This window comes from Tachysurus fulvidraco, chromosome 1, assembly GCF_022655615.1.
Source record: "Tachysurus fulvidraco isolate hzauxx_2018 chromosome 1, HZAU_PFXX_2.0, whole genome shotgun sequence".
Taxonomy (NCBI): domain Eukaryota; kingdom Metazoa; phylum Chordata; class Actinopteri; order Siluriformes; family Bagridae; genus Tachysurus; species Tachysurus fulvidraco.
In genome coordinates, this window is record NC_062518.1 from 8,986,069 (window position 1) to 9,013,343 (window position 27,275).

At 36.4% G+C, this 27,275-nt stretch overlaps 2 protein-coding genes across 5 annotated transcripts; one reads left to right on the forward strand and one right to left on the reverse strand.

Moving 5' to 3' along the window:
* Positions 1 to 822: 822 nt before the first annotated feature.
* Positions 823 to 8,939, reverse strand: mfge8a (milk fat globule EGF and factor V/VIII domain containing a). Its single transcript, XM_027136899.2, has 10 exons — positions 8,781 to 8,939; positions 7,818 to 7,943; positions 7,598 to 7,729; positions 4,444 to 4,557; positions 3,985 to 4,166; positions 3,702 to 3,857; positions 3,483 to 3,627; positions 2,848 to 3,050; positions 1,442 to 1,597; positions 823 to 1,133 (listed from the first exon to the last, which is right to left on the reverse strand). The coding sequence occupies exons 1-10, from the start codon at positions 8,857 to 8,859 to the stop codon at positions 990 to 992; spliced, it is 1,437 nt and encodes a 478-aa protein (XP_026992700.1). The 5' UTR covers positions 8,860 to 8,939; the 3' UTR covers positions 823 to 989.
* A 2,170-nt stretch (positions 8,940 to 11,109) lies between these two features.
* Positions 11,110 to 26,202, forward strand: cpt1aa (carnitine palmitoyltransferase 1Aa (liver)). Of its 4 annotated transcripts, none has more exons than XM_027136892.2 (20): positions 11,113 to 11,233; positions 11,335 to 11,427; positions 12,186 to 12,370; positions 12,907 to 13,049; positions 14,447 to 14,618; positions 15,304 to 15,408; positions 15,824 to 15,961; positions 16,100 to 16,177; positions 16,268 to 16,375; positions 16,709 to 16,796; positions 17,822 to 18,017; positions 18,398 to 18,586; positions 18,684 to 18,789; positions 18,934 to 19,050; positions 19,716 to 19,880; positions 19,962 to 20,093; positions 22,813 to 22,965; positions 23,369 to 23,482; positions 24,484 to 24,576; positions 24,696 to 26,202. In XM_027136892.2, exons 3-20 carry the CDS (start codon positions 12,230 to 12,232, stop codon positions 24,780 to 24,782), a joined length of 2,325 nt encoding a protein of 774 aa, XP_026992693.2. In that variant the 5' UTR covers positions 11,113 to 11,233; positions 11,335 to 11,427; positions 12,186 to 12,229; the 3' UTR covers positions 24,783 to 26,202. The 4 variants fall into 4 exon arrangements, with proteins under 4 accessions (XP_026992695.2, XP_026992693.2, XP_026992694.2 ...); XM_027136893.2 differs by having other exon boundaries at positions 11,116 to 11,233; positions 11,340 to 11,427; XM_027136894.2 differs by lacking the exon at positions 11,335 to 11,427 and having other exon boundaries at positions 11,110 to 11,233.
* The last annotated feature ends 1,073 nt before the right edge of the window (positions 26,203 to 27,275 follow it).

The following is a 27,275-nucleotide window of genomic DNA, read 5'->3' on the forward strand; positions in this document are numbered from 1 at the left end:
TCACAGGATGAGATGAAAGGCTTTGCTCCAGGGTAGGAATGCTGATCGGGTGCAGGGAGCTGAGGAGGAGCCTGTAATTTGTGTAATAAAGTTTAGACCGCAAAGGCCTCAGCTGTAAATGTTGATATAATCTCCAGCATTTGCCAGCTGTAGTATGACAATCTTTCAAAGAGGTGATGAAAACAATGAAATGGGATTCTTGGAAGCCTGAAAAAGGCGAGATTAATTATCTGACACTGAAACACTATAATTGGGGATTATGGAACGAACAAAGCTGGAGTAACTCATACTTTATATAAAATAAAGGCTGTCTTTTCACCACTAATTTCCTAATTGTGCCATGTACTGTAAGTGATTTATAGAATCGCACAAAGACAAGCATCAATCCTTGAATCATTTATTAAGAATGGCAGTTAATGAGAAACATACAGTGCATTTTATAAAAAGTAAAAAAAACAAAAAACTTTTCTACACTGTATGAATTTGGTTGTTGAAACTGTAGGTACGGAATATACAAAGCAAAATGTGGACTAGAAATTGTACTAAAAAATGCATGTACAGTAGAAATGTATGAGTATAAATTAGTACAGGGTCACGTTCATATTTACCAACAATTTCAATTACATACTTAGTGATTTGCTTCAAAGTCTAGAGCAATTCTTTTTATGTTAGTATTTATGCTTTCTGTTATCTTATTGCACAATCCCTGACTACAGACAGTCTTTGTCCAAAATCATAATTTAAACTGTACTATGGACATCAGGCTGATTACTGTGGACTAGGCAAGTATTAATCTAGGCATATTAGAAAATGATACCAAGACAAATTCAAGATTTTTTAATTCTAAATCATCCAGACAAAACAGTCAGTACACTTTATTCTATATTACTTAGGCAAACCACTAATACACCATGATTGCTTATATCTATGAAGATGAAAATACACAGTCAGGTGCAGAGAAAAACATGCCATGATCCTTTTCATGATTTCTAAGCATCACAGCCCAGCAACTCCATCCTTAAAGTTATGCGTTCATGCCACTCCCAAGGCAGGAAACGTACGAATCGGGCAAAGAAAGGTGGCTCAAACAAGTTCTTTTTGTGTGTATTGTTGTCAATGTTGCCTTGGAAAATCTGAAGCAGAAAAAGAAATCATTTTACCACAAAAAAATGAAACACCAACACGTGTAAAACTCCATAAATGCTTAATCTGTTTAGCCATGAATTACATGTAGTGTCCACATTACAAGTCCATGTGTATGAGTTTTATTGTTGAAAAATAATGTATTTAAATGAATTAGAATTAATATAAAGCTGTGATTAAAATATTGTCAGAGCTGCTGTTCCAGAACATTAATCAAAATCCCCTCAATCAGATTTAACATTTCAAATGTGGAATATTAAAAAAAAGGCTAAACAAAGCAAAGAAACCTTTCACTAACCTTATCTACTCTGTTGGTTGCATCTTTTACAATGCTCCATGACTGACCATCATCACTGTATGCAATCTTAAAAGCAGACACAAACTGCACAACGCCAAAGTCTTTTGCTCCCTGAGTGATGATACCTGTGATTCTTTTAGGCTTCTCCAAGTCCAGCTAATGAAGACAAAACATGAAAGATAGTAAGGCCTTGATAAACAACAGTGGACCCATCATATAATCTCTGTAAATAATGCCCACTGAAAAAGGAATTAAACAATTTTGTGATAAACAGTGCACAAATACACTTTAAACAATACCAATTCTATAAAACATACACTTTTAAGCCAACAACTACACATAACACCTAAAAATAATGGATAGGCAAGTGAACTAACTTAACGTACAGATCTTACAATTCAATTCAGCATAGCAGTTGTATATGTATCTGCAATAATAAAAAAATATAGATATTTTTATATAATATATCTAATGTATGGCAGCACAGTGACACAGCAGGTAGTGTTTTCACCTTACAATCTTACGAGCTTGTGTTTTCGCTCAGTTGTCTGTGCCAACCAGGGTTTATTCCAGCCTGATGCCCAGTGTTCCTGGGACAAACACCACTATGATGCATCATGACCCTGACTAGGATAACATGATTACTGACTGGACTGAAACTGCAGCAGAGAAAATGAACTCTGAAAACTACGGTAAAACTACATGGATAGGCTTAGATAATGCGGGAACTTGATAGCTACTTATAGTCTGGGCTGGATATTTTTACTATCTGCCAAAAACTGTTCATTAATGAAGTGTGGTCAATGAATAACCATCAGACATCAGATTCCACAATGCAACAGTACCCAGTACCTCTTACACCACTGACAGTCTCTGTCACACACACACAGACACTCACACACTCATCAGTTAATTGCCATTCTACAGATATTGGATTTGGCTGTGTTAGCACTCTGCCCCATGGTCTGTTCTTACAAACTGATTTGTTTTATTGTTTCTATTATTTTTTTATGTCTGTTTATTATCTATAATACTACACCATTTTTTATATTTTGTCCTATTGCTTGTGTTGCGTCAACTGAAATTTCCCCTGCGGGGGTACTCATTAGTACAGGAACCCATCTCGCATTACATCATCTTATCTCAATAGGTTTTTCACTCATTCATTGAATGGAAAGAATATTACTACATTATAACTACACTGAAATGTTCAAATGACTACAGTGAAACTAAAAGGAAAGTGTGCGGACAAGGAGTGGGAGGAATGTAAGGCTTAATCTAGTTGAGTTTAAAAGGTTTAAAATCGAGCATTGTTGGAAAAATACAGTAAATAAATGAATAAAGCTTTTACATTTGCAATAAAGCAGTACAACTGTTATGTCTTTTTAATGTGAACTTAAAGTCACCTGCAGCCACTCAGTGCGATTGTTGATGGCTGGGGACCAGGCATTGGTTTTGCCAAGCTTGTCCAGGCGAGCATAGTGTGGAAGCCATGTAAACGTATCTATGCCCCAGGTGCGGAAAGCACTGGACGCCGACAGCTGGTTGTCTGAGATAAGACGAGACTTCATACCCAGAGACTCAGAGCAGCCTACAGCATTGGAGTAGACTGTAAACAGAAAGATGGAAGAGAAGGGACAATGATAGATATGCTGGCAAATGCAAAGAATAACACATTAATGAATGAGCAAATAAAAGGGAAAGATCAATTTCAGCTATAGCCCGGGAGTAAGAACTAATGGACAGAGATAAAAATGGGAATAGAAAAGAGGAGCATGGATAACGTAAGAAAGTACTTAGCAAAGGTTATGAAATACAAAACAAAAAGAAAATAGACAATAAAAGAAATAAATATAATATTAAAGAAAACAAGTAAGTAAGTCCAGATTTATGCATCGTGCATTTCTAACATTTTTTTAAGGCTATAATATGAAGAAAAAAAAGCCTCAAATTTAATTGTGTTTTTAATGTTTAGATGCTATTAAAAGTGACAGGCGTATATTGCTATAATTTGCTCAAAGAAAACATGAATCTGAATTACTGTTTAGTTCACAGCCAACAAGCTCCAGGCGTAGAGTGCATGCTTTGCGGCACACCACAGGGATGATGCGAATGTACTGAGCCACAATTGGGGGCTCGAATAGGTTCGTCTTGGTGCTATCATTATCGGTGTTCCCAATAAACACCTGCAGGAATGCAATTGAGATATAAATTAAAACTCATCTACAGAAATAAGCAATGTATTATCTTTGCTACTCACCTTGTCTTTCCTCTGGCCAGCAGCTCTGTACATAATGGGCATTTTACCATCAAAACTGTATGCCAACTTGAAGGACTTGATGAACTCAGCTGTGCCCATGCGACTGGCTCCCTGTGTAATGATGCCAGTGAGACGCATCTTATTTTGTAGATTGATCTGTAAGAATGGTCAGCATTAAGAAAACAAATCCCATCTAATGCATTACGTTTCTGGATCAACATACTGTATGCAGCACAAATTATTATGCAGGACCACATGATGTCCTAGTAATATTTCTAACAACCTCAAGCCAAGGGTTCCTGTCATGGGGGTCTGAACTCCAAGCATTAACAAAACCCTGGTTGTTGAGTCGGGCGAGTTCAGGTCCCCATCGCTGCAATCCCAAAATGCCAAAGTCCACCGAGGAGGCAGAGATCTGTGACTGGACAATTCCCCCTTCCTCCATTCCTAACAAAGAGATACAGCCTGCCACAGGAATGGAAAAAGATTAGCTCCAAATCTGTACTGTGACTTAAAGTATATATTATGTAGCAATGCTATAATAATAATAATAATAATAATAATAATAATAATAATAATAATAATAATAATAATAATGCATTTTATTTATTAAAACAATAACCTTTTAATGTTCAGTAATCTAACAGGGATGACTGTGTGAGAAAATTCTAGAAACTTTGTGCAGCAACATGCTTGTTAATGGTAGGAATTTGATATTTGTTATTATCATTACTATGCTTACTTAGATGGCATTGCTTCCCTACATAGGGAGAAGGGCACTGGCACGTGTAGTCTCCGTCCAGGTCACGACAAACGCCTCCATTCTTACATGGCTGGTTATCACAGTCATTTACATCTGTAATAAATATGCAGCATCTTAGTTTAAAAGTTTGTAAGGCAGAACACTGTAAGGTGAAGATTTTGAGGACAGTGAATCGCTGTAACAGTTGTGAAATTGGTGGTTGTCTGCATTTTTAGACTATATAGTAAGAACACTATGCACTAAACACTGTGTGCTTTTGCAGGTGCTCTATCTTCCTGTAAACGAGTTTATGATGTCCTGGGAGAGTGTACTCTCTGTGTCCTGCTGTGTGGGTTGGACAAACTTTACTGTACCCAAAACATCTAGAAAGCTTACAATGGGTTGTAGAGCTTGATGTTTGCATAAGGCAAACATTCACCAGCGTCTTGAATGTAATGAGAATTTCAGCTCACAAAGCTTTTCGTTTTATTCTTTATAACCGGTAGTCATTTACTTAATGACTGTTTTCAAACAGGCACCATTGAAGGAATGTGAATGTGGTGAGGAAAAAAGGATAGTCTGGGAATTCACAACACAGGGTCATGACCTCAGATAAAACCAAGAGCAATCATTGGAAGTGCAACTTATGTAGAAGGCACAATTGGAGTAGAGATACCAGATAAAACCTATTAAAAGTGTGCTTTAAGAGTAAAGGAAGTAAGAGGATAACATTCTGTCCTTTACCTGGCCCAAGATAAGGCTAAACTATAAAAAGCTATAATACCTACAGTAGATCCCTACATAGACAAAAAAGCCTTCTGGTGTATTTTAAACAATCGGAAAGATGTCATTGGAATTGCAGTATAATTTTAAAATGTTAAAGCAGTGAATTGTCCATGTTTAAAATTAAATTAAAAAAGCATAATCTCCATTATTATATTCATATATTCATATTTTTATTAAGAAGATTTATGAGGAAGAGATGTTCTTGCATGTGTTCTTGCTAACACACACACACAAATGCCTTGAGGTAGTTGATCAGCAAAATGGGAGAAAATTAAATACTAAAGTAAATTACTTTGCCATACTATTGTGGTGAATTACTTTGATTAGTTTTATTATGCTGGACACTTATTTGTCAATGAATAAATATGTCTATTTTAAAGTGCAAGCTACACTATTATGGAAAATATGACAGTAACCAAAATCTTCATTTAATCTTAAGACAGCATTAGATGTATTTCTACACTATCTGTTTAGATTTTCATACTCAAAAATCCAGACAAGAAAACAGATCTTCTGACATTATTCTGTATTTTTAAGATAGCTAAAATACATTATTCTTTAGAAGCTTATGAAATATGTATGAATTAAATTTTAGCACAGTCTAAAATGTTACAATATGCTCTAGTTGCATTTTTTTTGTTGTTTTTCTGTAATTTCCAGAAGTCACCACTAAGTGGCAGTATACGATGGAAATAACCAAAGTAATAATAATAACAGGCTGTATTTATCATAGGCTTAGGAGTCTGCAGACCAAAACAAAACACCAAAAGACTCTAATCCACCTTCGTGCTCCAGTTCTGTTCTAAAAACTCCTAAGAGGATTGAAACAACCTGAAAGCATCTCGGCCTCGAGCCCAGATCGCCTTCTCGCATGTGCAAACACACACACACACACACACACACACACACACACACACACACACACACACACACACACACACACACAGAGAGAGAGAGACACACACACATATACACACAAACACTTAATCTGGGTGAGAAGTGCTTCAAAGAATGCTAAAACTAGTCAGAAAATGGAAACCGATATACATAAAAAATTTCAATATTAAAAATACTAAGAATAGCTTCAAAAGAGTGTCCTGGATGTTCAAGTTCTGGAACCTTCTGGATGGCTAAAAGCCCCGCCTGGGATGTTCTACTATAAAACCTCTTAAGAGTTGAGTAGAGCTTGACGAATTATACTGACGCTATAGCAGCTGACCTGTGTAATACATTGCCAGTAGTGGGAACAGCAATAAACATTAAAATATGGATAGAATATTATACTTATTCTTGGAACAATGAATGATCCATTGCAACATTGTGGCTTGTAAGAGTCAGTAACCATTTTATTAATGTCTAAACATTTACATGCTGAAATAAAAAAATTAATTAACTCAGACCTACATACTGTAGATATTATAATAAAAATGAGTCATTTCCAGACAATCCCTTAGCTTACACAACAGATATGAGTAATTATTTTCAGTCTTTTGTACTTCACTTTCTGCAAAAGGTCTATGACATATGTATGAATCTGTGTTTAAAATCTCGTTTAGTGAACATAAAGGAGGGAAAAAAGAGCAAGACAAGTTAGGACCAGAAAATCATAGCTATTATTTAAAACTGCCCTTAGTCACAGTGCTCTCTAACCACAAGTTTACATCCTACATCCTGGGTGCGTCTGTCTTACAATAACTGGAGCTCCAGATGAGCAGCTGCACGTCACATGCTGGAAAAAAATCCTGTGCTGATTTAAGCCACAGAAATGCTCTTGTTTGGAAAAGAGTCAGGAAATTTGTTAGATAAATCTTGAATTAAGTCTCTAATATGAACACGTGCATCATGTAGCCATGTGGATGAACTTCTATACACTTTCATTCACCAAAAAAAAAAAGAACGCTACAACACAATAAGCTTTTTCGAGCAAGATTTACTCAAAGGACTGAAATAAAGTTCTGAAGGAAAAATTTGTTAAATGTTTTATAGCAATTACTAAATTGTGAGTTAATAAGATCTCACGTTTGCTGGAGGACTACTAGAAAAAGGTCTGTTTCTTTAATTGACCATGTTAACTGACTATAAACGTACCAGACTCTAGGAAATGCTTGTTCTAGTGCAAGAGCTAGCTGTTACATTTGTGTGTGTGTTCTGTGTGCCATAGAGTGTTATGTGTTATCATTTTTACCTGAGCAACATGCATTTCAACGCCCATATGTCTTGACATACTGTGTAAAGTTTACATAAAAATGGTTTTGCAAATGCAAGGCACATGATAAATTATAAATATTAGTGCCACTGAATGGTGCTGTTGCTATAATGCTGCTATCATCAGTACACCCTGCTTGTTATAATAAGATGGTATACTCACTTATTTGGCAGTTGACGCCCTCAAAGCCAGGTTGGCATTTGCAAACATAGCCATTAAATACGTCTCCCCGTCTGGAATTAGCAATCACCTCGCACTCGCCATCGTTTTTACAAGGGTTAGGGATACATGGACCTGACAAGACACATTTGTAGATATTTGCACATTTTATTTATATACTGCTACAGTGATTATAGTCACATAAACATGACGTGACCATTACCATTCTCTTTGGCAGTACAGGTGTCTCCTGCAAATCCTTCAGCACAGATACAGACAAAAGTTTCCTCTCCTACGCCAGTCACACATGTCCCGCCATTATGGCACAAGTTCACCTCACAGTAGTCTCCTAGGAAGACATGAGAATTTAACTGATTTTCAAGTTAAAGCAGGAACTGAGTACTCTTTTGACACGTTTTCAGAAGGGATTCGCTGGTCCTGAATGTTAAGTTTTGTGGGAAAATAAAAGACAGCCAGAAGGGGAATGTTTTTTCAAGCTAATTAGACCAGGACAGTACAAAAGGGTTCCAAGCTGTGAGCAGCATGTCCAATGGGGCTAATGTATCTGCAAACACTGACATAAACCACAAGTGGCAAATGTGTGTTAATTATTATTTTGTATTTGTGCTTTAATACCGCAAAGGATTCAGTTTTTTGCTATCATCAAGATTGAGTTTTATGCATAAAAAAAACCCAAAACAACACAGTACATGCTTAGGATGGATAAGTGTAACTTCTGAGCCATAACAAGTTTAAAATACAGGAAAGAGATAAGATGTTTAACACAGTTTACACAATATATTATTATTATTATTATTATTATTATTACTATTATTATTATTATTATTATTATTATACACACACACAAAATGTACATATATATAGCAAAAGAAATATATATATATTTCTTTTTTGTACATTTATATGCAAACAATGGGAACTGATATAAAACAAATATAGGCTGGGTTAATCCCATCATTTACTCATATCAGAATGAAGATTAGGAGTAAAAACACTCAATCACTTTAAAAACTACATTTAATTTAGCGATGATCTGATAAGCCAATAAATCAATATAAAAAAAAAACAGAAAATAAAAACTAGAACAAACTAGACTACAAAATGCATAACAAAATAACATACATGACATAAAACACAATCCAAAACTGACTAGCTGATGACTTACCACTGACACTGGAAACAAAGCAAATAATAAAACATGCAAGGATAAAACTTAAGAAGCGATGGCCACTTCTCAGCCTCATATTGTTTCAGTCCTAACACTTTCTTTCCACTGACGTCTCTCCGGGGTTTATTTTTGCCGAGAGGACTGCAACAAATCTATGGACTGGAGTAGGGATTAACTCTGTGGACTGGAGTTGGGATTAAATATGTGGACTGGAGAAATTACTAAATCTCTGGACTGGAGTACTGACTAAATGTGTGGACTGGAGTAAAAAACTAATTCATTCATTCATTCATTCATTCATTCATTCATTCATTTTCTACCGCTTTTTCAATTCAATTCAATTTATTTGTATATTTACTTTTAAAAATTCCCATTGTCTCAAAGCAGCTATACAGAAGTATGGAAACAGAAGAGAGAGATATAAATAAAACAAACAAAAAAACAAACAAACAAACAAACAAAGAAAGAAAGAAAGAAAGAAAGAAAGAAGAAGAAGAAGAAGAAGAAGAAGAAGAAGAAGAAGAAGAAGAAGAAGAAGAAGAAGAAGAAGAAGAACGGATAAAAATAAATAAATGAATATATACAATTAAAGTTTAAAATGAATTTAAAAAAGATTACCTTAAAATTTAAAATACTATATATCTATCCCTAATTCTAACGAGCAAGCCGAAGGTGACTGCGGCAAGGAAAAACTCCCTGAGAAGATATGAGGAATAAACCTTGAGAGGAACCAGACTCAGAAGGGAACCCATCCTCATTTGGGTGACACTGAACAGGACATAATGTAAAAAAAAGTCCTTTCTACAACAGTTGATGCAACTGAGAGCTCCTGAAAAACTAATGGGTCATCGTAAACTCTGAGTTCAACACAGACCTGATTGCTGATCAAGACCAGACCATACAGTTGACTGACACAACATTGATTCAAAAGAAGGCATGATAATCTCTGGGCGGCTCCATCCACAACAATCCCATGAGACACTTGCTGAAAACAAGATTGTAGTAAAAAACAAATTACTGCTGAAGTATTAAATACACCTATGGATCAAAGTATTACTAAATAAGTATATATCTACACTCACTGTCCACTTTATTAGAAACATTCATGCTTTTATTGAATCAGAGAAATAACAGCAGCTCGATTACTATGCACCATAGTGAACATTATATTTTAAATTTAAAATTGAATATTAGGAATAGTGGACAGCAATGGATTCCTTACTATGGTTCGTGGGCATATTTGTTGCTTCAGCTCATAAATCTGTTCTTTATCGCAGTCGTTTTGTTTTGTTTTGTTTTGTTTAGTCCACAGGTTAAATCCTTGCACCATTTAGCTATTTAACAGCTAATTCACGTAAATGTTTTTAATGTTTGCTGATTTTTTTAAACGTTAGAATAGTTCTGCACTAAATGGTTGTTATTTTAAGACAAAAATAAATTTTGTACCCTATACAAAACTTTTTAATTTTAAGTCTTTAGTATTAAATAAATGAATAGTGGTGTAAATAGTTACATACATAATTATTTAAACATGTTGGAATAAGAAATAAAATAAATACACTGGCAACTATGTAAGCGTTATTTTAATGTTTTTATTACATACTTACTTTTCTTTCTATTCTGAAGAATCAAAGGAAAGGTGTATGAGACAGTAGTGAGACCAGCTCTGCTGTATGGGTTAGAGACTGTAGCTGTGAGGATCAGACATGAGGCAGAGATGGCGGTAGCAGATATGAGGATGTTGAGGTTCTCTTTAGGAGTGACAAGGATGGACAGGATTAGGAACGAGTGCATCAGAGAGACGGCTCAGGTTGGCTGTTTTGTGGACAAGGTCAAAGAGGATAGATTTAGATGGTTTGGACATGTACAAATGAGGGAGATTGTTATATTGGTAGAATGATGTTGGGAATGGAGGTGAGGTCAAGAGGAAGGACAAAGAGAAGATATATGGGCATGAAGTTAAATGGTTAGGTGTTAGGTGGAAACAGATTATTTGCTGTGGCATTTTGGCTTTCTTTTTATTCTCTTATTACAAACTTGTCCCTCCTTTCATCTGAGGGATTCGATATTATAAAAATAGCCAGATGATATACATTGACAGGATTTTTTGTGTGAAACTTTGTGTGCTGCCATTTTGGCCAGGACTCCCTGGTAGAAGAGATTTTTTTTTATCTCAATGGGATTATTCCTGGTAAAATAAAAGATAAATAAATAAAAATAAATAAATTTATGCCTAAATTAACAGCAGAATAAATAAATAAATCTCTTCCGCACCACTAGGGGGCGGTGTGCACATTAAGTAAGGTCGAGGTTGAATCCCAAAAATCTGTAATGTAAACAAAGTGCACTACATAGGGCGGAGAAGCCATTACTTTCTTTTACTTATAGTGTGCCTATGTGCGGCGTGTGTAGGCTGTTGGTATTCAGCCAAAACGTTCAACCATACTACGGTAAATTGCGCACTTTTTCCCCCACATACTGTTTCGTGTGGTAGTATGTGTTTTTCAACGTAGCTGTTATGCGTCTTAAACTGAACCGTTCTTCGTCCTAGTTCAGATTTGCATCCTAAATCTGCATCAGTACCGAATGAATCAGAATAAAGCGATTAAAAATTGAACGCCAAATCGACATCCTGAGTGTCAAGGTAAGCTATGGGTTCCTTAGAATAAACAAATATGGCGCCCAACGCTGACTAGTCATTTAGTTAGCATTGTAATTAGCTAGCTTCCTTGCTAACAGGATTTGTTAAACAGATGTGCATTTGTACGTTATTAGACCTAATGTTTGTATCGATATTCTGATATTTCTCTCTTTTTTTTGTGTGTGTTCATTGTCTGTTTGAATTTCTGTTTACATTTATGTTTTGCTCGATAGCTTAGGTCAATGTGACATTGCTGGACTTAAAGCTTGGTCTTTTACATGGAATTCACATCATATCTCATTGATAACGTAGTTTAAAAAGATATATACTTGTTATATATAATTGTTGTTAAGTAAGAAACTATGCTTTCGTTTATTTGAGTTGTGAAAGTAAAAAAAATAATACTTTGGACACCAGTGGGCTGAAATATATGGCTGCTGTATTAAAGTTAATACAATAAAAATGGTCTAAATATATTCTATGTTTGCCCTGTGCATGTCAAGGAAATGCTAAAATTTGGCTAAAAAGTCTAAATATATTCTGTATTTGCTCTGTGCATGCCAAAGAAATGCTACAATTTGGCTAAAAAGTTTAAATATATTCTGTATTTGCTCTGTGCATGTCAAAGAAATGCTAAAATTATTTTAATTGGATTAGTCTGGTTATATAGTTATTTTTTCTATACATTTTTTTTATTATTTTTATTTTATTTATATTTTTAAAGTCATTTATAAATCCTTCCTCTTTTTTTCTTTTTCCAGCATAGTGTTTTATTTGCTCCAGGTGTCCCAGCAGTAAGGTCAGCATGGCAGAAGCTCACCAAGCTGTGGCCTTTCAATTCACCGTCTCTCCTGATGGAATCGACTTGCAGCTGAGTCATGAAGCCTTGCGCCAGGTTTATCTGTCAGGCCTCCACTCGTGGAAGAAGAAGTTCATCCGCTTCAAGGTACTGGATTAAATCGTTCGTATCAAAGTGTTCAGTTATGCCATTTGATCAGGTTTATTACATGACACATAAAACTGCATATGAAAACACCCGAGAATGGCAGAATGTGATGGAGGAGCTTGTGGTGCTTATGAATTTTGTTAGTTTTTAAAATTTCCATATGCTGTGGATGTATCTTGTCATATCTTGTCATCTTTTTATGGTGAGACACATTTCCTAAAAAAAAACAAAACAATAAATAATAAATTGAAAGACCTTTTCAGAAATCATAGCAAAGTGATTAAACAAATTGTTTTGTCATGTTTGTTACTGAGAAAATGCAGTGATGTTTTTCAGTGATAAAACCGATTATGAGCTTCAATTTTTAGTTGATAAGATTTAACATTCTGGTGTGTGTGTGTGTGTGTGTGTATGTGTGTATGTATATATATATATATATATATATATATATACAATATTTTTTTTTTTTTTTTTTTTTTTTTTTTTTAAAGTTGAAGCTGACATCCTCTAATAAAAATGTTCACATTTTTCCACAGAATGGCATTATGACTGGGGTATATCCAGGCAGTGCCCCAGGACTGATGCTGGTACTTGCAGGGTACATGGGCAGGGCAAAATATGCTCAAGTGGATCCATCTTTAGGTCTTGTCTTTAAAATTGGCAAATATGTGCCAATAAGGTAAAACTGTAACTATTACTTTCTTTTCTTAAACAGATTTATACACTTTCAAAAATATTACTGTGTATATGGTGTACATTTTTCCTTACAATTTCATCATCTGCATAGTGTACTCTACACTCACCAGCCATTTTATTAGGTACACCGTACTAGTATCGGGTTGGACCCACTTTTGCCTTCAGAACTGCCTTAATCCTTCGTGGCATAGATTCAACATGGTACTGGAAACATTCCTCAGAGATTTTGGTCCATATTGACGTGATAGCATCACGCAGTTGCTGCAGACTTGTCGGCTGCACATCCATGATGCAAATCTCACGTTCCACCACATCCCAAAGGTGCTCTATTGGACTGAGATCTGGTGACTGTGGAGGCCATTTGAGTACAATGAACTCATTGTCATGTTCAAGAAACCAGTCTGAGATGATTCGCGCTTTATGACATGGCGCGTTATCCTGCTGGAAGTAGCTATCAGAAGATGGGTACACTGTGGTCATAAAGGAATGGACATGGTCAGCAACAATACTCAGGTAGGCTGTGGCGTTAACGCGATGCTCAATTGGTACTAATGGGCCCAAAGTGTGCCAAGAAAATATCCCCAAACCATTACACCACCACCACCGGGCGGAACCGTTGATAAAAGGCAGGATGGATCCATGCTTTCATGTTGTTGACGCCTAATTCTGACCCTACCATCCGAATGTCGCAGCAGAAATCGAGACACATCAGAGCAGGCAACATAATTTCTTCTATTGTCCAATTTTGGTGAGCCCGTGCGAATTGTAGCCTCAGTTTCCTGTTCTTAGCTGTCAGGAGTGGCACCCGGTGTGGTCTTCTGCTGCTGTAGCCCATCCACCTCAAGGTTCGACGTGTTGTGCCTTAAGAGATGCTCTTCTGCATACCTCGGTTGTAACGAGTGGTTATTTGAGTTACTGTTGCCTTTCTATCACCTCAAACCAGTCCGGCCATTCTCCTCTGACCTCTGGCATCAACAAGGCATTTGCGCCCACAGAACTGTCGCTCACTGGATTTTTTTCTCTTTTTCGGACCATTCTCTGTTAACCCTAAAGATGGTTGTGCGTGAAAATCCCAGTAGATCAGCAGTTTCTGAAATAATCTGACCAGCCCGTCTGGCAACAACAACCATGCCACGTTCAAAGTCACTTAAATCGCCTTTCCTCCCCATTCTGACAGCTTCTTGACCATGTCTACATGCCTAAATGCATTGAGTTGCTGCCATGTGATTGGCTGATTTTAGAAATTTGCGTTAACGAGCAGTTGGACAGGTGTACCTAATAAAGTGGCCGTGAGTGTATCTCAATTGACTGTCATTGCATTTGTAGTATTGTTGTAGCTTCATATTTTCTGATCTGCTATGTCTTTGCTTCTTCCTGCAGTAAATACATGTCTCTAGACAACCAGAGTCGAGTCGGGGGCATTTTGGTGGGCACAGGACTCTGGGTGGTCATCATTTTTACCATGAGAAGCATATTAAAGGGCCTTCTCTCCTGGCATGGCTGGATGCGCGAACGTCATGGCTCATTAACATGGAAAACACAAATCTGGCTGGTGAGTAAGTCAGTCAGGATGCTGTCATTTGTAGACATTTATAAAATGGTTGATTTCTAAAGCCTTAAACTGAATGTATTGATTAACTTCTGACTAATAGCTGTAGTTTTTTTTTTTTTTTTTTCACCCCAGTCAGGGTGTTTAGACAATCCCCGAAACACAGAGAAATTTCAATTTGCGAAGCATTCAATCAGAGTTATAACACAATACAACAGCACAGCTCTTATAATTATATTCTAATATATTTTTATTAACGTCATCATTCTCATACATTCTTATTTGTATAATAAGTTTATTCACAGTTACTCGTATAGTGGATTCTACAAATAAATATTTAAAGAAGGTGTTATTGTAGGATGGATTTATTCTAACACTGGATTGAGGATTTAGTAGTTTCTTAGTAGACAGTGCATTATATTGTCTTATTAACTTTAAGAGAAAGAAAAAAGAGGTGCAGATGAATGGCTTTTTAGAGTTGCTGAAACTCCAGAGATAAGAGGAGTTTTACTTGTTTTACAAACCTACAAACTCCACAATGTTAAATGTAACCAAAAACTAAAAAAAAGATGATATTTGTTCTTTAATAAATAAAATAAAATGGTTGTTGTTGGTAAATTACTGTGTTGTAAGTACTGTGCTACGGTTTCTTTTTCTACACATTTTATGTTTATTGTTGCATTTGTAGGTTCTTGTGAAAGTTTTCTCGGGGATGCAAACACCAAATCTGTACAGCTTCCAGACATCACTGCCTAATCTACCCCTTCCCTCTGTCAAAGACACAATGAAACGAGTAAGCTCAACAATTTTTAAGCCTCTATGAACACATTTGCCTCTAAATGTTAAGCTTAATAAGTATTGTTTACTTAGCACTTGTTTATTTGCTTCATTTGTCAGTTCTTTAATTATAATGTGACTCACTTTGCAGATTGGTTTATTTTCTAAAGACCCAGCAGTGGTCTGGGTCTGGTCCTGTTTTCAGAGTTATCTAGGTATTTATCCCCTCAAATATGAGGTACATTGTGTTTGATGTCCATTAACCCACTAAAATGCACGTAGTTCTAGTGATGCAGTGGATGTGGGAATGCAGGCGTTACTGGAAACCAAGTGTACTCTCTGGTTTCATTTATAATCACAGACCATTTATGAGAGAGCCGACATATAGCATGTTGTAATCACATGTCTGACTAAAACTCCTGTAATCACAGTATCTGGAGTCTGTGCGCCCTCTTCTGGATGACACAGAGTACAAAAAGATGGAGGAACTGGCTTCAGACTTTCAGAAGACCCTGGCTCCCAAACTCCATTGGTACTTGAAGTTGAAGTCATGGTGGGCCACCAATTATGTAGGTTTTAAACATTTTGGTTGTTGTTGTTGTTGTTTTTTATTATTACATTATATATGTATGTTTACATTGTTCTCATTTCACTCACTCTTGTGTGTTTTCTTTATTACATTTGACAAAACTGGATCTTTATGTCAGGTCAGCGATTGGTGGGAGGAGTACATCTATCTTAGGAGCCGTAACCCGATTATGGTCAATAGCAACTATTATGCAATGGTAAGAAAATTTCTCATTCTTCAAGATGCTCTGAGGTGATTAGTGCTACTGTCTTCTAATTTGAGATTTTAAATGATTTTCTTCCTCCAGGATTTCCTCCATGTTTTGCCCACACATCTTCAGGCGGCAAGGGCTGGTAACACCATCCATTCCATCATGCTCTATCGGAGGAAGCTGGACAGAGCTCAGATTAAACCGGTTAGAACGTCTTTTAAAGAGATAAACAGTGATTTCTTTAACAGACTGTAATGGCTTTTTTCTTGTCATATTAACTGCCTGCTTAAAGACACACTAACCAAATAGCAGGCTTCAGCCATTAGGTGAGAATTCACATGAAAAATCTTTAGTAATACACTTTTAATAGATACTTCTTCATGACACACATAACTGCATGTTATAATGATCATGTCTTCTGGCTTGAACGTCTATATTACTTGAATCCACGTTTTTGCAGGTTATTTTGAATTTTACCCTGAGCTTTTGTGCCGGTTTTGTTTCATGCTTCCTGATGATATGCTCATGGTGGCGCAGCTCTTTGCGCTAGCAAACAGGGTACCGTTCTGCTCGGCCCAGTGGGAGCGGTTGTACAATACCAGCCGTATCCCAGGCAAGGAGAGGGGTAAGATGAGTCTGTTTTGGCAGCCTGCAATAGCTCATTGAGATTCTATAAGACCCTGTAGCATCCTGGTGGTACAGGAGTTCTTCTCATTGCCATTACATTCCTCCATCTTATCGCTTTTTTTGTGTGTGCTTCTTTTATTTTTTTATTTTTTTTTTTGCATTGGATCCTTCTCCCTCCATTCTGACCCACAGAGTTCAGACTCTCTTCAATGCTACAAACACCAAGATTGACTGGCAACCTTGACTGGAAGATATGCTGTAGCACCTCATTAGCTACACAGCCCATTAAAGCCCCCTCACAATTATTTTTGACCTTGTACCTCTTTGCTTTTCCTTTCAGCTTTTGCTACAAAACACTATTCCTATGTGCTCATCACAGTATGAGCGCATGTTCAACACCAGTCGCATCCCAGGCATAGAGACAGGTACAGAATCCTCATGGCACAGCCCTCACGCTTAAGCTAGCTTTTGAGCCACCTTTACACCTAACTGCCCTACAATTGGTGTGTCCTACGCTTTATACTCAGTGGTTATCATATCTGCCTTGATTGGTGATGACTAGCTCAAGATACTTCAATAAATTGGCGTATTAGCTCGTTTACCTTAGTGGGGTCAATTGAGCCTATGCCACTTTAGCACATGAAATGGAGTGAACATCGAATAACACCAGTTTCTTGTGACTTACACTTTCCCCCAAAATGATACCTCTTAAATCTGATTTTTCTCCCCCCATTAAGTCTCAATGCATTATTTACCAAAAGGTCAGACATTTGTTTTGACACCAAGTTATCAATCTTAAATTTAATTTGCTTTGTCAGAGGAAAAAGTACACAACCACTTGGAATGATAAGTAATGCATGAAACAAAAGTCTTGACCTAATTGTCATTCCCATGTTTCCCCTCCTGTGGCTTGTTGTGGTGTTGCTCTTTTTAAAATATTCATGCTCCTGGCCTTTTTTCTATTTTAAATGCCTGCTTCTTTCTTTGCTTGAACCACTACGTTATTTTCTCCTCTGAGTGTAGACACCATCCAGCATGTGTCAGACAGCAGGCATATTGTGGTGTACCACAAAGGGCGCTATTTTAAGGTGAGCATGTTTTACGACGGACGCCTGCTACTGCCACGAGAGATAGAGCAACAGATTGAGAGGATCCTTGCTGACACCTCAGAGCCCCAGCCTGGAGAAGAGAAACTGGCTGCCCTAACTGCAGGAGACCGGTAAATACATAGTAAATCTGGCACTGGCTAATTATAGCATTACAACTCATCACTGGTAAATAATGTTCTCTAAGCTTGATTCTGTGCATTACACTTCTGCTACATGAATGGCTGACAGTTTGTCACTTAAGACTCACATGGTATACATTTGCCATTGATATTAATAAAGCAAGTTGTTATTAAAACCTACATTTTTGAGACATTTTGGCTTTTTATAAATAGGAAGTTGTGACGATATGTTTTATCAGTATTACATATGTTAGTTTTTTATTTTTGAAAGTAAAACTGTGTTGATCAGACTTTAGACTCAACTGTAATGGTGACTTGTGTGGGCTCTCAGTTATTGTGATTGTACTCATTTATTACTTTTTGCATTTCAGGGTACCTTGGGCATGTGCCCGTGATGCCTACCTTAGACAGGGGAAGAACAGACAAAGTCTTGATGCTGTGGAAAAGGCAGCCTTCTTTGTTACGTTGGACGACACCGAGCAGCGTCACAATTCAGACAGCCCAGCCGAATCACTGCGCAGTTTTGGCAAATCCCTGCTGCATGGCAAGTGCTATGACAGGTAAATCTGACTGTCATATTAAAGATGCTACCAACGTGTAGCTGCATGCTTAGTGCGAGTTAGCTGTTTGGTTTACTATCAGATTTTTCCTTTTCAGGTGGTTTGATAAGTCTTTCAACTTGATCATCTATAAGAACGCAACAATTGGCCTGAATGCAGAGCACAGCTGGGCTGATGCTCCAATCATAGGCCACCTTTGGGAGGTAGGGATATAATTAATCACTCTGAAAATAATCTATCTTCGGTATTATTATGATACATTGGTGGTTCACACATCATCAATGTAAACCTACATTTATTGCTAATTGTGAGCTTAAATCACACTTCCCCTCATCTTGTTATTAAAGAATGTGCTGTCAACTGATGCTATCAAGCTGGGTTACACAGACGATGGCCACTGTGCAGGACAGACTCACCGGAACCTCCCTGGACCTCAGAGGCTACAGTGGAACATCCCGCCCGAGGTACATTACATACTCAAACCACAGCTCTGTATTTTGACTTCTGTTACTACATAACCTGACATAACCTCCGCAAGCTGATACTAATATTCACACTGGAGGTGTTTTCCAGTGGTCCAGTGGTACTCCATTCAAATTGTAATATACATTCACAGCTAAACAGCCCGACATTAACAGAGAAGAATAACACATTCTAAGTTTGTCATAACAGCTAAAATTAAATTGTGGACCGTATGTCAACAAAACACTTGTGATGCTCATATATTATGCTTATACTTACAAAATACTTACAATGGTATATTATATGAATTGTTATGTAGATTTTGAGAGAATACCATGCATATTGAGGCACATTGTGAAAAATGATATCATGTTATATGACCGTTCTGTCGAAATCTGGAAGAGGATTTCTATATTAGTGTAAGCGGAATAAAACTTTTCCGGATGTGATGTTATATGAAAATAACTTACCTCAAGGTCATTAACTATGGTTTGCCTGGGGTTTTTTAAAGCCACCCTTTCATGGCATATTTTTTTCTGTAACATCTTACTTATCATATTGAACCAGTTCTTGGTATGGGATTCAGCTTTATCTACTCTAATCTTATTTTCCCTGTGTTTGCCATTTTCCCCTGATGATTCACACGTTCTATGTGAATACTTTCCAGTGTCAAACCATGATCGCCAACTCCCTGTCCGTGGCGCAGGCTTTGGCTGATGATGTGGACATGGTCATTATTCCTTTCCAAGAGTTTGGCAAAGGACTGATCAAGAAGTGCAAGATCAGTCCAGATGCCTTCATCCAGATTGCCTTGCAGCTCGCCAACTTCAAGGTGAGTTCACCAAAATAAGATATTCTAGTGTTTATTGTACGTGAATTACATATCACTAATGTTTATTTTCCTGTATCCCAGGACAAAGGAAAGTTCTGCTTGACTTATGAGGCATCCATGACCCGTCTTTTCAGAGAGGGGCGGACTGAGACGGTGCGATCGTGCACCATTGAGACCTCTGCCTTTGTCAAGGCCATGGTCAACAATGAGACGGTATTAAACTTCAATACTCTCTGGCATTCAGACAGATTGAATCATTTTGTGTTGATGTATTTATAACATACTGTTACTTAGCTGTCATTTGCGTCTATAAACAAATCACTCCACACACACACACACACACACACACACCCCTTGCGAGTACAAACAACTAAGATGTCTTTGCCAAACACACTGTGGCATTCACACTTTTTGCTAAGATGATCGGCAGGTGCTAGCACTCACAAAACCACACTACATAAATCAATCCATGATCTGTTTTGTAAGATTGCATGCTACAAGTTTCACGTTTTTAATCCAGTAAAAATTACTTTATTATTTTAGGACCCTTAAATTTCTACTTTGTTTAGTTTGAAGTTTAATGAGTAATATCTAATATTTATCAACCTCAATAGATTAAGGCTCATTACATGGCATAAATGATTATTATTGTATTGATATTGAGAGCTGAGCTAAGCTCTTTAGGCGTTAAAACGCATCTTAAATCACAGGTTGGTAGCATTAAATGCAGCTTCTAACAGTCAAATGCACCCTGATTAAGACCATGTGTGGAGGTTGTATGGAATGGACAGTTAATATAAAAAGACTATATGTCCCTGTTAAAATTGCAGGGTTTTTGAGATCTAAGAACTTTAACCCAAGATAAATCATGACAAATATTTTTCTACCTTTAAAGCAATATAGCAACCAACATAAATCATATTAATACAAAAAAAAAACCTTGAATAACACAAGTTGCACAAGTGTGCACACCCCTCAACTAATACTTTTTTAAAGCACATTTTGCTTGTAATACAGCACTAACTTTTAAGTTAGCATCTCCCAACTTGCCCAGCATCTTGATTTGGCAATTTTATTCCACTTTTCCCTATAAAAATAATTCAGACCTTAAAGTTTCACTTTAAGTTTCGATTTTTAAGTAAATTGACCTCTGACTGTTACGAAACCTCTTACAGATAAAGGCCTATTGAAAAATAATAAATGCTATCAAACTGAATTATTATTTTTATAATTTTTTTTAATATCCGCAGTGTATAGAAGTGGTAGCTAATTTATTACTGCTTTGTTAAGAAATATTGTTGAACATTAAAGATTTTGCAACGTTTGCCTTGATGCAGGTGATAAAATAGCTGGTGTTTTTAAAGGTGCGCATTTGGAATTTGGCAGCAAACGTTAAGCTGCCCGATGGCACTATAAAGCAAACACTGTTATTCCGTTTTATGTTTCAAAGCCGACGAGTGCATTAAATGGCCAGAAAGCATGCAGACAATAAATCTCCAGATATGAGCTTGAAATTCCTGTCTATTTAATGTGTTTTCAAAACACAAACTGTTCTATATTTAACTTAACAGCTCTGTGCACTGTGTTCAAGTTCATTAGAGCTGTGTGTGTGTGTGTGTGTGTGTGTGTGTGTGTGTGTGTGTGTGTGTGTGTGTGTGTGTGTGTGTGTGTGTGTGTGTGTGTGTGTGTGTGTGTGTGTGTGTGTGAGATTTTCACCAAACACAGTTTCCCGCTATGCCGAGAACCACATTTGTATATGGAACTCGTACTTTATTTTGGTTGTTTTATGTCATGGGTTTTGTGTAATTCTTGAAAGCACATAATGTGTGATTAGCTGTTAGTTGAGCAAAAGTATGAGTATTGCTTTCGATAACATTTTATAGATTTAGATAGCATTTAGCATAGATAACATAGATAACATTTAGATAGATTTATAAATTGCAGATTGTAATTCGTTAAGTACTTTCATGGCCACAAAGTCAAATACCGTTTAATCTACATTTTACATGGTACATATTTTAGTAATATAGCCAGTAATATTGATCTGCAGATTAGATTTTTTTGGTGGTTGGAGTAAAGAAACTGGTTCACATGTAGTCAATGCTACAAAATGAGTTTGCAAGCAAATGCTGAACTTTTCTTAATCGAATGAAATCCAAGTATGTTTTAGAAATAATACTCCAGGACAGTAGAACGTTTTGAGACTTAAGCCAAACATGTCATTATCCTGAAATAAAAAAAAAGACTGATATATTACCATAAAATATTTGCGTGTGTAAATTCTCACTCAGCTTCAAGGGACCTGACAAACTTTAAGTGGAATTTGCTGTCTCTTGTTGGCCCAGTTACCATGCCTACCATTTAAAAAGGCTGACGTTCTTGTATTCTTTTGCTTTAATATTTCATATGGCGCAGACATCAAGAGAGCAATTGAAGTGCTTTCAAACCATGGCATGCTTAGAGTCAGAACCTGTGTTCTGGCAGTGCTCTGTATTTAAATACGACTGGAGTGTGCTTCAGCACTGCAAGAGCAAATTCACAAACACTCACAGACAGGAGAGTGAGTTATGATAATGTGAAGCTTCTGCTGGTGTCGACGTTTTTGTGGCTCTCTTAGGGTAAAAAAAAAAGTACTGCCAATGATGTGAAATGATTTGTAACGGTACTTAATGCTGTTTAGTGGAATTAAACAGAAGGAAATGCAAGTCTGTACCGTTTTTTTTTTTGTTTTGTTTGTTTTGCTTTTCGTAATGAATATTTGCATTAGCTAATGTTATAGCCTACTTGTTTAGATGTTATCATTTAGCTAGTCCATCTATTGGAATATATGACTGCATGATTCAGATCATGATGAAGATTTTTTTTATTAGCATTTTACTTTTTCTTCTCGGATCCTTTACATACGTGAGCTTTTTTTTTTTTCTTCCTTCAGCGAGAGAAGAAACTGAGTCTGCTGAGGCATGCAGCAGGGAACCACCAGCACATGTACCAAATGGCTATGACCGGGAAAGGCATTGACCGCCATCTCTTCTGCCTCTATGTAGTCTCACAGTACTTACAAGAGGACTCTCCCTTCCTCAAAAAGGTAGTCTGAGATTGAAGCTGACAACAGGTTTAGACAATGGATGTATGGTGTTTTCTATTAATCTTGCACTTTTGAAACAGAAAGACTATTACATTTTCTTTCATATTATACAATAACCCGCTTGAAATCAGACATAACATTTAAAGCATTTAGTATGGTGTGAAAAAACAAGCATGTTTAAGTGTTAAAACCCACTTACTTTTTAACCTGTTTAAACATACTGCTTTTCTATGGTTAGTACATGTAATGGTCAGACAGCACTAAAGCCCTTTTGAGGACCGGTGCAACTTTCAGCGTAATACAAAATACACAGTTGTTAAAATGAAGAGGAATCCTATTAAACACACTGTGTTGTCAGTTTAGCACTGACCCCCACCGTCACCTCGTCTGATCTTGTACACAGGTTCTCTCTGAGCCGTGGCGGTTGTCTACCAGTCAGACGCCACTGCAGCAGCCGGAGCTTTTTGATCTTCTGAACCATCCTGAGTATGTTTCCAGTGGTGGTGGTTTTGGCCCGGTAAGTTTGCTGCAGTCTGATATATATATATATATATATATATATATATATATATATATATATATATATATATAGATATAGATATAGATAGATATAGATATAGATATAGATATAGATTGTGGACTCCTGACTGTTACCTCTGTGTATTCTTGTACATCCCATTCTCAAAACCATGGGCATTAATATGGAGTTGGGATTCTTTTCTCTTCTGAGAAGACTTTCAGCTATGTGGTTGTTGGGCTTTGTGCTTATTCAGCCACAAGACTATTAGTGATGTTGGGCATGTAAGAAGGCCTGAATTGCAGCTGACCTTCTAGTTCATCCCAGAAAAAGCGGGGACAGCCCTCTGTGACAACATAGCGATGCTTCTGTGCACGAAGCAAGCTTCATAAAGTCATGGTTTTGCCAAAGTTAGCACAGAGGCCTGACCCCGCTTTTCCTGTACTTACTTTCAGTAGTTCTGTACTTACTTATTCATTACTTCCAGTAAATGAACACTGTAATGCTTCAGTACGCAGATTCATTCTAGAAATTTCTGTGCTTGCATATGGATATGATGACGTGTCCACATTCTTTTTGACTATGTAATGAATGTGTGTGGATGAAAACTATGGTTTTACATAAAACAATACATTTAGTCAAGCATTAGACAACATAATGAGCTAGACAACATAATCAAGACAACATAATCAAGCATTAGACAACAAACCTTTAAGGTATGGACAAAATTTCTGATTGATTATTGGGGCACAGGGAGCAGAAGGTTACAGTCAACACAGGATTGATAGATCATTAGTTCTTTGGAGAAATTTACCACTGAAACATTTTATAAAAACACGGTATGATTTGCAAACACTCGAAGCAGTCCAATGAAATTCTTGATTACATTGAGTCGTAAAAATAAGCATGAAAAGTCCATTAAAAATAGCTACAATAACTTGACAGCTTTGAGACTTTTATATATGATTGATTCTTTAAGAAGCTCTGCTTTGCTCTGACAGGTGGCTGATGACGGTTATGGAGTCGCTTATATTATAGTGGGAGAGAACCTCATTAACTTCCATATCTCTTGCAAGTATTCCAGCCCGGAAACTGTGAGTATGCCACCAATATTTTTTCCCAACACAAAAGTGTTCAACGCTGCTAGCTTCAGTAAGTTATGAAAGTCTGTTTTGTTGATTGAAAGGTCTTTTTAAAATGTTTTCAAATGCAGGACGCTCAACGCTTTGGCAACAACATCAAACAGGCGATGCTTGACATGCTGGAGTTGTTCCAGCTGGAAACGAAAGCCCTGAAGTGACACGGTGATGATGTCACCTAAACAATTTTGTTTTTTTTCTTTTTGTGTTATTGTTCAAATGATTCAGACTTCTAAATTGATGCATTTGAATTCTTGATTGCTGTGAATATGAAATGTTTTAAAAAAAGAATAAGTGTACTGACTCTGTATGTTTGCACGCGTGTGTGTGCTCACGTGTGTTGGTTCGATAGCGTTAAGATTTCGCCGTGCCATAATAAGCATCGTAACTGAACGGCTGAAGCCATACAAGTCTCTTGGACAAGCAGTAGCCACAAATTAATTGAAATGCTGAAAGTAATTTGGAAGGCAGTGATCTCATGCGTAACACTTGCATTCAGCTTTGAATGATACTGAGCTCTTAAACCACATCATCTTACAGTCTGCTGACATTTCAGCTTACATTTCATTGGACAAAATAACCGTCTAAGCATCGGTCAGTGAGGAAGCAGTTCTTTTTACCTTGGCTAACCCCTCGATGTGGTTAATGGCATCATTGTGGTAATGCTTACTCAAAGTGATTTCAGTGGCTCCCCTGCATAACAGTCTTCCTGCACACATTTTAGATGGCTTAATAATACAGAAGTATGTATTACTATAATATATTAAATATTCTACAGTTACATGAGCATTTCATATTTAACCTGAATAGAAATAGGTTAGAATGAATTTTGGTTTATTGTTTACAACATAAACAGCCTCAAAATGAAGTAATCATATAATGTTCATGTGCATTTATTTTTATTTTAGAATTAATTGTTCTTCGATTTGTTTTGGGTTTTTTTTATTTTGTTTTAATTAGTATAAATACTTCAGCAATTTTGTTCGTTATTTTAGCTTTTGAAAAGATCTAAATGAGTTATTTATTTATTTTCACTTTTTTGAATATCTAATTTTAGCTTAGTGCTTGAATTTGTCATAAAATGAAACTGAATGGAAAACAATGTTGTTATTATTATTATTATTATTATTATTATTATTATTATTAATAATAAAAAGCTAAATATGTTTCTTGTGGGGTTTTTTTTTGCTTTTTTTTTTTGGACATAGTGTCTTCGACATATATTTCAGATACTGTTGGTTTCTTGGATTTTCACATAGCAATCTCTATTTTACACAGAATAGATTGACAGACAAGAAACATAGAGCAAATGACAGTTCAGAGTTAAAAAGGAAAATAGCCAGATTGGTTTGAGCTCTCTCCAACCATGGTGTGTTTATATAAAATCTATCATTTTTTATTTTTTTTTTTGTCATTTATGAAATGTTATTGTGTATCATGCTCTAACACAAGATTTTATCATAGGTTTAGGAACAAAACAAATACCATCAGAGTCCCATGACTGCTGTTTCTATTTCATGTCAATGTTCAGCAATAAATAAAGAAATAAATCCTGTTCATAAGGCAGGTTTGATTATGCAAGGGTGTTTGTGTATATCTAATCTGATGACCCATTGAAATGGTGGTCTCTATCAAAAATCATCCAGATATTCAGTAGATTATCACAGACTATGATTATCGCAGTCATTACATAAACTTCTCATTGTATTGCTGCTAATCTAGCAACAGTGATCAAAGTCCCAATGTAAGCATTCCTCATTAAAGTGCTTAATTAAAAAAAAAACTATAAAGATGTTGATTTGAAATGAGTTCTTCACAAACAGGCCGCACTTTAAATGGAGAGGGAAAAAAAGGACACAACAATAGAAGAATGTTGGGTGGAGACCTGTTTATTAACTCACTAATGTTCTCTCATACAAAACCACACGTTTCCTCATACTTGTTATCAGCTGAACATTATTTATTTTACTGACCATTTCCCTTTTTTTGTTTAGTCAATACAAACTACATATTTCTCTCTGTCTCATTTTTACCCAGTTTTATACATGATTACTATATAAGCAGAATTGTTAGTGAATATTATGGAGGGTTACAGGGTATTAAACTTGGCTTTGATCTGATTAAGCTCTTTAAATAACAACCTGACTGCTTTTTGGTCCATGGGAACATGCAACAGAACTCAAAATAAGGACAATTTTCCATGTCCGTTTTTTGCACCTTTCACATCAAGGATTATTTATTAACTAAGGTGTAATAAATACAGACAGTAATGATGTACATCTAGGATACACACTGTGCTTTTCTTGTTCTGTATTAATATTGTGAATGTTAAATTTCCAAATACAGATGTGAAAGTAAGATGAAATACAGCTGTATGGTTATATTCAATGCAAAAATGTGAGAGCAATTTTGCTCCATTGGTTTAACACAAGTTCATCGAATATATCTCTTCTTGCCACTGGAGGGTACCAGAGTGCAGGTGTCCTATCACAGGCACTGAAACAAAGAAAACACAAAGGAAACCTAATTCTTGCTTATAACTAATGCTGGAAGAAATGAAATCTGTAACAAAACATCACTTTTACATGATCGAGAGATCATAGGGGATCTGTTGTTTTTAAAGAACGAACCCATGAGCTGTGGCAAAGATGAGT

Bases quoted from the DNA above. Each gene is read 5' to 3' on its own strand.
- mfge8a (XM_027136899.2), bottom strand. From the start codon at position 8,859: ATGAGGCTGAGAAGTGGCCATCGCTTCTTAAGTTTTATCCTTGCATGT. The intron at 7,944-8,780 runs GTAAGTCATCAG...ATGTCTTCCTAG, and splicing joins CTTTGTTTCCAGTGTCAGTG to GAGACTACTGTGAGGTGAAC. The intron at 4,558-7,597 runs GTGAGTATACCA...TATTTATTACAG, and splicing joins GGGCGTCAACTGCCAAATAA to ATGTAAATGACTGTGATAAC.
- cpt1aa (XM_027136894.2), top strand. From the start codon at position 12,230: ATGGCAGAAGCTCACCAAGCTGTGGCCTTTCAATTCACCGTCTCTCCT. The intron at 16,178-16,267 runs GTAAGAAAATTT...TTCTTCCTCCAG, and splicing joins ATAGCAACTATTATGCAATG to GATTTCCTCCATGTTTTGCC. The intron at 16,797-17,821 runs GTAAGATGAGTC...CTCTGAGTGTAG, and splicing joins TATCCCAGGCAAGGAGAGGG to ACACCATCCAGCATGTGTCA.